This window comes from Pollicipes pollicipes, unplaced genomic scaffold (genome assembly GCF_011947565.3).
Source record: "Pollicipes pollicipes isolate AB1234 unplaced genomic scaffold, Ppol_2.1 Scaffold_6138;HRSCAF=7277_pilon_pilon_pilon, whole genome shotgun sequence".
NCBI lineage: Eukaryota > Metazoa > Arthropoda > Thecostraca > Pollicipedomorpha > Pollicipedidae > Pollicipes > Pollicipes pollicipes.
This window is the reverse complement of record NW_023596818.1, coordinates 29,207,018-29,216,340: the sequence shown is the minus strand read 5'-3', so window position 1 is coordinate 29,216,340 and position 9,323 is coordinate 29,207,018. Positions and strand designations below refer to the sequence as shown.

The 9,323-nt window shown below is 48.4% G+C and overlaps 1 protein-coding gene across 1 annotated transcript; it reads right to left on the bottom strand.

Annotated features, from left to right (window-relative positions):
- Nucleotides 1-1,436: 1,436 nt before the first annotated feature.
- Nucleotides 1,437-9,068, bottom strand: LOC119106479 (transmembrane protein 234). The gene is made up of 6 exons (XM_037230130.1): nt 9,024-9,068; nt 8,275-8,392; nt 5,598-5,749; nt 3,234-3,300; nt 2,531-2,626; nt 1,437-1,578 (listed from the first exon to the last, which is right to left on the bottom strand). The coding sequence occupies exons 2-6, from the start codon at nt 8,318-8,320 to the stop codon at nt 1,511-1,513; spliced, it is 429 nt and encodes a 142-aa protein (XP_037086025.1). The 5' UTR covers nt 8,321-8,392; nt 9,024-9,068; the 3' UTR covers nt 1,437-1,510.
- Between the last annotated feature and the right edge of the window lie 255 nt (nt 9,069-9,323).

Genomic DNA, 9,323 nt, shown 5'->3' with positions numbered 1-9,323 from the left:
CGGCCAGGCAATCTTCCACGTGACATTTAGCATAGAAACAAACAGCCGTCGGAGCTGCTTCCAGTCGGTGACGTCACGGAAAACAACTCCATTCCACCAGAGCCATTTTGTCCGTCCAAGACTCATCTTGACAGTCGATATTGAGCAAATGCCACAGCGAATAAATGTGCGACGTATCATCAACAAGAAAGTACGCGATCACGCACATGGGCTCAACGACAGATCTATCATGGCGAATAAAGCTACTGTATTGCAAGAGGTATATGAGGTCCGGGGGTTGGCAACAATGAACAATGACACCACCCGGCCTCATCCAACGCAGCAAAGCCGGCGACTGACCGAGCCATCTCCACGGACACCGAGAGACGCGCATCTGGCAGACCTGGCGCCACACGGCTGACCCGTCACCCATCGGGCCGCGAGCGGAGGTCATGCCGGTGTCCGAACACACCGTCCCAACAAGGGACGGCGTAACGACCGAGCGCAAACACACGCTTTCCTCACGCTTGTCAGAGGCACTAGTCGGAATATGGGAAGAACATGACAGGGGCATACAGTCCTCTCTCGTGCACAGCAGCAACCATTGTCACGACAGCAGCCTTCGCACAGTTCAGCAGCACACACGGCCTCCTGCTGCCACCCGCAGCGTTGCGGTCCGTCCTTGGGCCTTCCCTGTCTCAGTGCCATCAATCTGACCAAACACCGTCACCGTAAACTGAAACACCGTCGCTGACAATGGTGCCTTATGGTGCCATCGTAATTCGCCACCGTTCACTTCTCGGGAAAATGTATCCGACGAAAACTCAAGGACTTTAAAATAGAATGTTATACGTCATTTGTCGTCAATATTCACCTCTTTGTCGCTCAGGCACGCCAAGGGCTAAAGGGTTGCTTAAAGTACTGAAAAGGGGCTCATTCAAGGAGTGGTGAGGGGCTCATTAAAGGACGCGTGAGGGGCTGATTAAAGGACTGGTAAGGGGCTGATTAAAGGACTGGTGAAGGGCTGATTAAAGGACTGGTGAGGGGCTGATTAAAGGGCTGGTGAGGGGCTGATTAAAGGGCTGGTGAGGGGCTGATTAAAGGACTGGTGAGGGGCTGGGGAACGGTTGATTCTTTTCGGGGAGGAATCGGCAGTCTCTATTCAATTGTCACCAAACAAAACTTCCGTATCGCGCGAACAGGCAGGGCATTGGCCGTTCCAGAAGTTACAGAAGACAATACTTTTCCTATGATATGTTTTGGTTGCTCATCATAGCGAATGATTTTAAAAGCAAGGGGAATGTATGTGCAGTGGGTGTGTCAGCGACGGCATTTCATTTCATACTAATATTACCTGGGCGTTACACCTCGGCGCGTGCTGTGACCGCCACCCCGCCACCGCCAACTCCCCCCCCCCCCCCACCACGAGACGCCAGCTCCCCCTCCCCTCCCCCCGAGTACCCACAACAGCCCAGGACTCCTCCGAACTTGCCGCGAGCCTGCATCTGAGCTTGTCGTCGCTTGGCAGCTGTCAGAGCCTCTTGTCCAGCATGCAGAGACTGACGCCCAGTATGACGCACACCACGCCACTGTACGTCACTGGAACACGGCACGAACGCGCGCCATTAGTACAGACAACATTATATATTTCAGTACGGGAAACCATACAACATATATTTGCATTATGACGGGGAAGTGCGTGTGCGTGCAAAGGACTCGATCACAAATATGCTCTTTCCGCCTTGAATGACATGCACGGATGAGTTTTTTTATCTCGCTCCGTCCCAGCCCTCATTTAGGGGCAAAAAGACAACTTTGGAGAAGAAAGCTTGGGTCAGAGAGAGAAACACTGAGCTATAGCACAACTCACATTCTGCGCAATAGGCAAATGTTTCTGCCATGGCGGAACAAAAGTAGACACGCTCACTCTGCGGTTCAAAGTGTGATGCAGCGGTACATAAATCGACGAACGCCCTTCCTTTTTCACACGGCCTCTCCGTCGATGAATTACTTGATGCTGAGCCCTGAGCGAAGCTTTGTCTTCACACGAAATAGGTCAGCGTATCGACGTCAAACTAGTATAAAGAATTACATTTTTTCTGTCTCTCGGGTGTATGTTTGCGTTTATAATGCCTGCATGGCCATGGATATGTCCCGAAAATGCAGTGAGCTTCTAGGGTGATCAAAATGTACTAAAACTTTTTGTTAAATATTTCAAAAAGAATACGAATATGACTGCTTAAAAATAAAAGAAATGCGCCAAAACATAAAAACCATTACGAAATGGAAGAGAAAATAAATCCACAAAAACAAGATTTTGCGCTTGCTATAAGTACGTAGCATTCGCATTAGTCTATGACTTACGTGCAACGAACACTACATCAACGTACGAGCATCTTCATCATGACAATACTGTTTCAACTGTTGCACCAAACAATAAAAACACAACCAATCTATCCTCGTCCGAAGATGGCAACAACACCATCATACACGGAAGAAGGCCGCAACACCACGCCTTGTAAAGCCAGAAGTCCCCGCCCTGATCACTCACGCGCTTTATTTCCAATGGGCTCCCCCAGCAGGACGCCGCAGATGTGTGTAAACAAAAATGTCAGCGCGCTGGTGATCGGAGACGCCAGCGAAAGATCTGCAGCGGGAACGACAGCGTCAGTGGTGGCGATACGACAGCTGATACGACGCTGAGACGAGGGTACCCTGGGGATGTACTACGGAAACATCATCAAGCAGCAAGACGACAAAAACTCATCGGCCGCCGAAATAAGGAAAGCTTTCTTTGATTGTGCATGATATAAGAAAGACACACAGACTCTGGTTTTTCGGTGTCAAGACTTCAAAGTTCTTGCGTCAAGTTAATGACTTTGAAGATACCAAAAGGTGCTGGTCATGCAGCGCAGCAGTAGCATTAATTGAAGCTTTCATGAGCATCAACTGCACGGTCCTCAATATTTAGAGCCGTGCTCATCCTCAAGAGTGGCCAAGAGTGAACTTTAAGTCACTCTTAAGGATGCCTTGAGCTTGCGGCCGGGCTGACAGACTGAGCGTGGGCGCGGAGATGAGGAACTTCCTCCGGAGATAGAGGCACACTAACTACATGGCTGATGTTCTCCGTGGCGCCACATGCCACATATGAAGAGAAGAGTGCTAGCGCAAAAGAAGCCAGCCGCTTTCAACAGACACTAGCATCCGACACAACAGGCAAACTTGGTAGCAGATGCTCCGCGTGAGATACATACCAGCAGCGCCGAGGGCAACGAAGTATAGGACAGATCCCAGCTGGTTGGTAACAAACGCAGCAACGTACTGAAACATACAAGCACAAAATCGTGACCGACTGGACGCGTGGACACATTAACCCTCCCCAGCAAAGGGTTAATACAATCCCTCTCGAGGGCATTTCCCCGCCAGCAGACTCGAGCAAATCTCTCGGGGCGCCTCCTAGACAGTTGGACGCATCGCAAAGCGATTTGAACCCGGTAAGCCGTTTCGGACTTACCGCAACTTTCGTTGTTTTACCGTATCCCATCACCGACCCACCATCTCGCTCCAAAAGCACGAGGGAAGAAAGCGCATGTTGGCTGACAATATCAACTACTCACTTGGCCTGCCCTTTTTATCACCCCAATAAGCGCTCCCACTCCGCCTATGACAATCTTCGCTTATACCTGGTCCCCTGATAGCAAACAGAACACAGACCCATCTCCATCTGCTGTATTGTCACCCCGTTCTGCAGCTCACGGAAACCCACATGCATTTTTAAGGTGAAAATGTCGCCGAAATATACAAATCTCAGTCATTGCCCCTCAACCTGCGTTGTTTGCGTCGAAATCGGCTGATAAGCATGACAACTGTGTCCGATCGAAAATATCCCAATTGAAGGCTCTTGTCCATGTTTCCCCTTATTACAAATTCTTTAAATTATCTTTGGAAATCCAGGTATAGTCGAGGAATCCAACACTACACAAATACAGATACATAACCAATCCAGCAGTTCCAGAGATGTCAGTCAGGTGGAGTCCTTTCCCCTCCCCCTCCCCCTGTTCGGGATAGGGCCAACATGGTGACCACCCGAATGACTGATGTAGCATGTGACATGGGAGAGTGACGGGCAAGGTAACATGGGAGACTGGCGGGCAAGGTGACATGAGAGACCGACGGGCAAGGTGGCATGGCAGACTGACGGGAAATGTGACATGGAAGGCTGACGGAAAATGTGACATGGGAGACAGACGGAAAAGGTGACATGGGAGACTGGCAGGACAGGTGACATGGAAGACTGCCGAGAAAGGTGACGTGGGAGACTGACGGGAACTGTGACATGGCAGTCTGACAGGCAAGGTGGCATGAGAGAATGATGGGCAAGGTGACATGGGGGACTGACGGTAAAGGTGGCATGGGAGACTGGCAGGAAATGTGACATGGGAGACTGACGGGAACACATGAGGGCGGTACAGGGCGCCACTGTGCTGCAGCAGCCTGGCCCTCTGCTGCCAGAACCCCGAAACATAATTGGAGGGAGAGAAGAAGTGCCTAGGGCCTCCGTGGCAGCGGCTCGCATGGGAGGTAACACTCCGGGATGGTCAAGGCTACAGATGGTCGCATGAGTCGCCCATTGCCAGGACTGCAGCGGTAGACATGGTCCCGGGCTCGGATACACCGAGACTGTGGTAATCCCCTCTTCAGTTAGCCCCGCTAACGCCACTCATCATCCAACACTCACGCACTTCATTCACACTGCCGCCAGAGGTGATAACCGCATTTGTTACCGCAGCTGTCACCGCAATGTTACCGTTACCGTCGTTATGAAGATACAGTCATGATTTATGAAATGGATGAGCGCCAGGTGGCATGTTCGATACTTCGCGCACCAAGGTGTCGCGGCCAGGAGGGCGAATGCACATTGTGTGTGATGCCTTAACTCTGTCAGCCATAATATGAGGATGCATGTGATATGTCCCAATGTCTTGAAGGCATCCGAAGAGGGAGGGCAAAGGACATGCCACCGAAGTAGGACTGTTTTAGAGATAGTTCAGCACCTGGGACGGGTGCAGGATCCCGACTTTCAAGATGTGGCCGTTGAATGTCATCGAGTTACACCAGTGCACTGACACCGCACGAGCCACCCCGACAGTCGGAACAATGCTGCTAATCTGAGGCTCCTTCTCCCCCCTCCCTTCCCCAACCTATTCGGATCTAACCCGTTTTTGCCTCTATCTGTCCATATAAAGGAAGCCAGTGCCCACAGAACAGATAGGAACGGGCGAAGCGGGCACGTTGCTCAAGTCCAGAGTAACACCAGCATTTACACGACTCCCAGAAATTGCCCATGCTTAATGCAGCGGTGACGCCGGCTGTTGCTTCCGGCCAGAACAGCCGGGAGCGCCAGCGTTCAGCGCGGCAGATGACACTTCAAACGAGCACCGCTCGACGCCCGCCTGGCCGAAGAGCCGGGAGCGGCGGCGCACAGCATGGCAGACGACACTTCAAACGAACACCACTCGACGCCCGTCCGGCCGCCACTCAGCCGCCAGCCCCGCCCCCACTGCACTGACCCAGCCCGTTGCGGTTCAACAGGATGGCGGCGGTCGCCTCGGACATACTCGGCAGTTGGTGGCCAGGAACTTAATCTCGGCGGCGAGCTGTCGCAGGCGGCCCGACTCCCGGATGTCCTCGAGTCCCTCACTGTTGCGCTTGAGCAGCGGGTTGGTGAACCCCCAGAGTGCCGACACCACCACCAGCACCAGCGGGTGGCCTGCCGACGTCACCGAGCGTGCTGGATCGATGACGTCACGACGACAACATCCGGGCCCACTCCACGTGACCAGTTCTCTAGCTGGTGCTGACTGGAAGCTGCTGCTAGACGTGCAACACAACACAACGTAAACTGGAGCACAAATTTTTCAAAGCATTCAGACATCGCGCGATTTTCTGTTTAGTGTCAGCAGCATAACGCACACATCGTTGGCGGCAGCTTACCACAGCACGTCATTTCCAGCGCGTCTAAACATGCATATATTACGCAACGCTTGTGATCTAGTCACTTGCCAAGAAGATGCTCATCAATACCCCGCTGAACCCATCAACGCCTGGCTCGCACACAAACGAGCCGTACATGATTGGTGAAGGCATTGGACAATTACTCGGCGTACTTTTGCATTGAATGAAGTCGATTTATGAGGACTGGGCATTTGATGCGGGCGCCTAACAGCCCTGGCTTTTCAGTTTGGCTCCACAGCAAATAGTCCCAGCGATCGTAAATATTCAGCATCCCTAAGAGTGTTCCATATTTGTATGGGCATTTGAGCTGAAATCGTCATATTGAAGATCATTCGGTGCAGTTCACAGCCCTGCCCCTCGCAAGACCTAAACTTCTCCAGTTTCTGAGCTAAACGCCCACGAATACGTGCGGACCGTTTCGGGGAGACCCAGGATGACGTCATGGATGCCACCCAGGCACCCATGACGTCATGAGAACGGCCGTACTTGACTCTCAATCAATGTTGTACAAGGTGAGATGACGTAATGAAACAATGACGTACTGAGGAGTTCGGTGAGCTGAGAAAAAAAACGATAGATATATTTTATGCAAACAGTTAAAGCCGCTGGGACATTTTCAAACCGGGATCTAGTTTTATATATATATATATATATATATATATATATATATAAACAAAGCAAAATGTCAAATCTTCACACGTCTTATTTGTTTTGCATGGACAGATGAAGCAAGAAACGGGTTATTCCGACTCATGCGCTCAACTCATCCACGACCTAAGAACCAAGAGATCAAAATTACGTCAAGTATTAAGTGTATTTGCGAGGAACATTGTGCCGTTATCGGAACGAACAGCACAAGCACACAAAAAACGTGGTTTACGAACTTAAATGTAAATTGTGTGATACACATCGGAGGCACATACTTAATGTCGGTGAGTCCATGAACCCCTTTCTTTGGAGATATCATGAAAAACTGCGGGACGCTAAAAAACAAAATAGGCAACACCGCTTTCGGTGACCATTTTTTGCAAACAACATGCTCAGGCTGAAATGCAAGATGTATACTGCATATATGCAGTGCACGCAACCAACCAGACGGGAAAATAAGTGAATCTATTCTTACAAAAAGTCGGTGACCAACCCCTATTGTACGGGCCTCATCATTGCCAATTACGCGAGCATATGTGCCTCGATGTGTGATGTGTACCAGCTTAAAATTGTTTACACATATGTGGTGCCTGAAGCATGATGCACGATGCCTGTTCAATTTAATCATTTGCACGTATAATTGACGCGTGGCGTGTGATGACTGTTTTCTTGAACCTGCATGCTTGAATGAAGCATAATGTGTAATACCTGGTTACTTTAGTTTGTTTGCATGTATGCTATTCTTCACATATTCTAATTCATAGTTAGATATGTGCTGTACCATAGTAATGGCTGGCAATTGGTCTTTGTTTAGCCCACTGAATGATGGTGCTCTGTGAAAACCATGGCTCGTTGTTTCAAAAACCTGAAACACCCAGAAGCATCATCTGCAAATGATGTTGAATTCACTTCTGCTATTCATTTCCATGAGGGTATGCTGCCAAAATATCAACACATTTGTATTTCCATTATCCTGTTTTTTCTGATAAATGAGGCTACTATTATTGTCTTTCTAAGATATCAAGTGGAACCAACTTGTTTCCGGCTTGTATGCTGACAAGACACAATCCCTAAAAACATAACATCCTATTTTGGCTTCATAAAGGTGCACAAAACATGTTTTATTGGTTTTGTTGCAGCAAAGGAGCCTGGCAAGTTATACAACTACTGGAAAACAAAACACAAGGTCAGATGTCAGTCAAGCTGCCTGCTCACCACATGACACAGAGCATGTTCCCTGCTCCTGTCTGGCACAACAACTGCAGGAAAAATTACCCCATAAGCTGCATTGGTCTACTTCGGTTGGTGGGCTATGAAAGCACAGCACAATCTCCAAATAGCAAGCACTCCGAACACCAAACCAGCGGGGTGCAACATTCCAGATATAAAAATTGTACTACATTGCAATATCATGTCACAGGGACAGACTGATGTTTCCATAAGTCAGAATAGAGACAGAGGCTGAGTCTGACCATTCATATAGTAAGAACCAGAAATAATCCTGCACAACCAGAACCAGGCAAAGGACTGAACTAAGGTGAGTGATGGCTGAATAAAATGAATTCTGCAAGTCCTACTAGCATTCCATTGTTGTACTAAATAAAACACCCAAGTCAAACAAATAGTACATACCCAACAGTCCATCCACAGATGAGGTCCTGTCAGCTGTGTCCTCCATTGTGAACAAACTTATTGCTGATCAGGAATTGCTGAATATGTGTGTGATATCAAAAGTTGGAGGAGATGGTACCTGGAACAGACCAAACATGATGGTGCACATAAACTCTTAGAATAGTTAAAAGTCAAATTAACTATGTTTTCAGAGCTTGCATAGTAGAATTCACTACTTGATCTCACTAGTATCATCTTACTATCTCAACTGGTATCACATTTACCAGTGACTTGATTCCCATAAGGAAACCTAGATAGCAAAGTCTGCCAGAAATCCATTCTCTGTGCAGGATGCTTATGCAGTATGTGTTCAATCTCATGCTCTTGTGCACTGAATTCAGATCAGACCAAATTGAGCTAACTTTGAATATTTCTATTGTGTGAAATTGTTTTTTGAGCATTTTAGCATTCAGCCTGAAATTATTTTTACAAGTTTACAACTCCTTTCCCAATTAATATGTGCTGAAACCTAAAACTTCATCATTCCTATGTGCAGAAATTAGTGGCTAAAGTAGGTCAAACTCTGTGCATCAAAATTCCTAGCAGGCATGCACTTTAATTTCCACTCTGCAGCAATGACATTACTACATCAGGCATGGTAGCTATAACATGCATTTTCCAGTCTGGTCACCCTGAAGCAAAACAATTATTATCTGGCCCATGCTTAAGAAGCAAGTGAAGCATAGATATGATAAAATGCAGTCTGTCACCTTGATAGCAAAATGTGACGATCTGCTCAGGCAAGGAGTAACAGTCCACTTGAAACGTTCAGTATGGTCCACAACTCTAGTTGCCTTGTGATATGCAACCACATTACAAGGCATCACCAATAATCGAATATAAAAATACTCAGGAAAGAAGAAGGCATATGTGAACACCGAAATTTGTCATATATCGTGTGCCTCATCATGCCTCAGGTTACACCTAAGGCGCGATGAGGCAGATCGCAATCGCATGCCACCTCAACTCCAACACAAGGCTACACTCCGAGATTGTGACCCAGACTCGGC

What these genes read in the sequence shown, in the direction of transcription:
- LOC119106479 (XM_037230130.1), bottom strand. Translation starts at nt 8,320, where the DNA reads ATGGAGGACACAGCTGACAGGACCTCATCTGTGGATGGACTGTTGG. An exon ending in ATCTGTGGATGGACTGTTGG is followed by an intron (nt 5,750 to 8,274) that starts GTATGTACTATT and finishes TGACGTCGGCAG; the next exon opens with GCCACCCGCTGGTGCTGGTG. An exon ending in CGTTGCCCTCGGCGCTGCTG is followed by an intron (nt 2,627 to 3,233) that starts GTATGTATCTCA and finishes TTCCCGCTGCAG; the next exon opens with ATCTTTCGCTGGCGTCTCCG.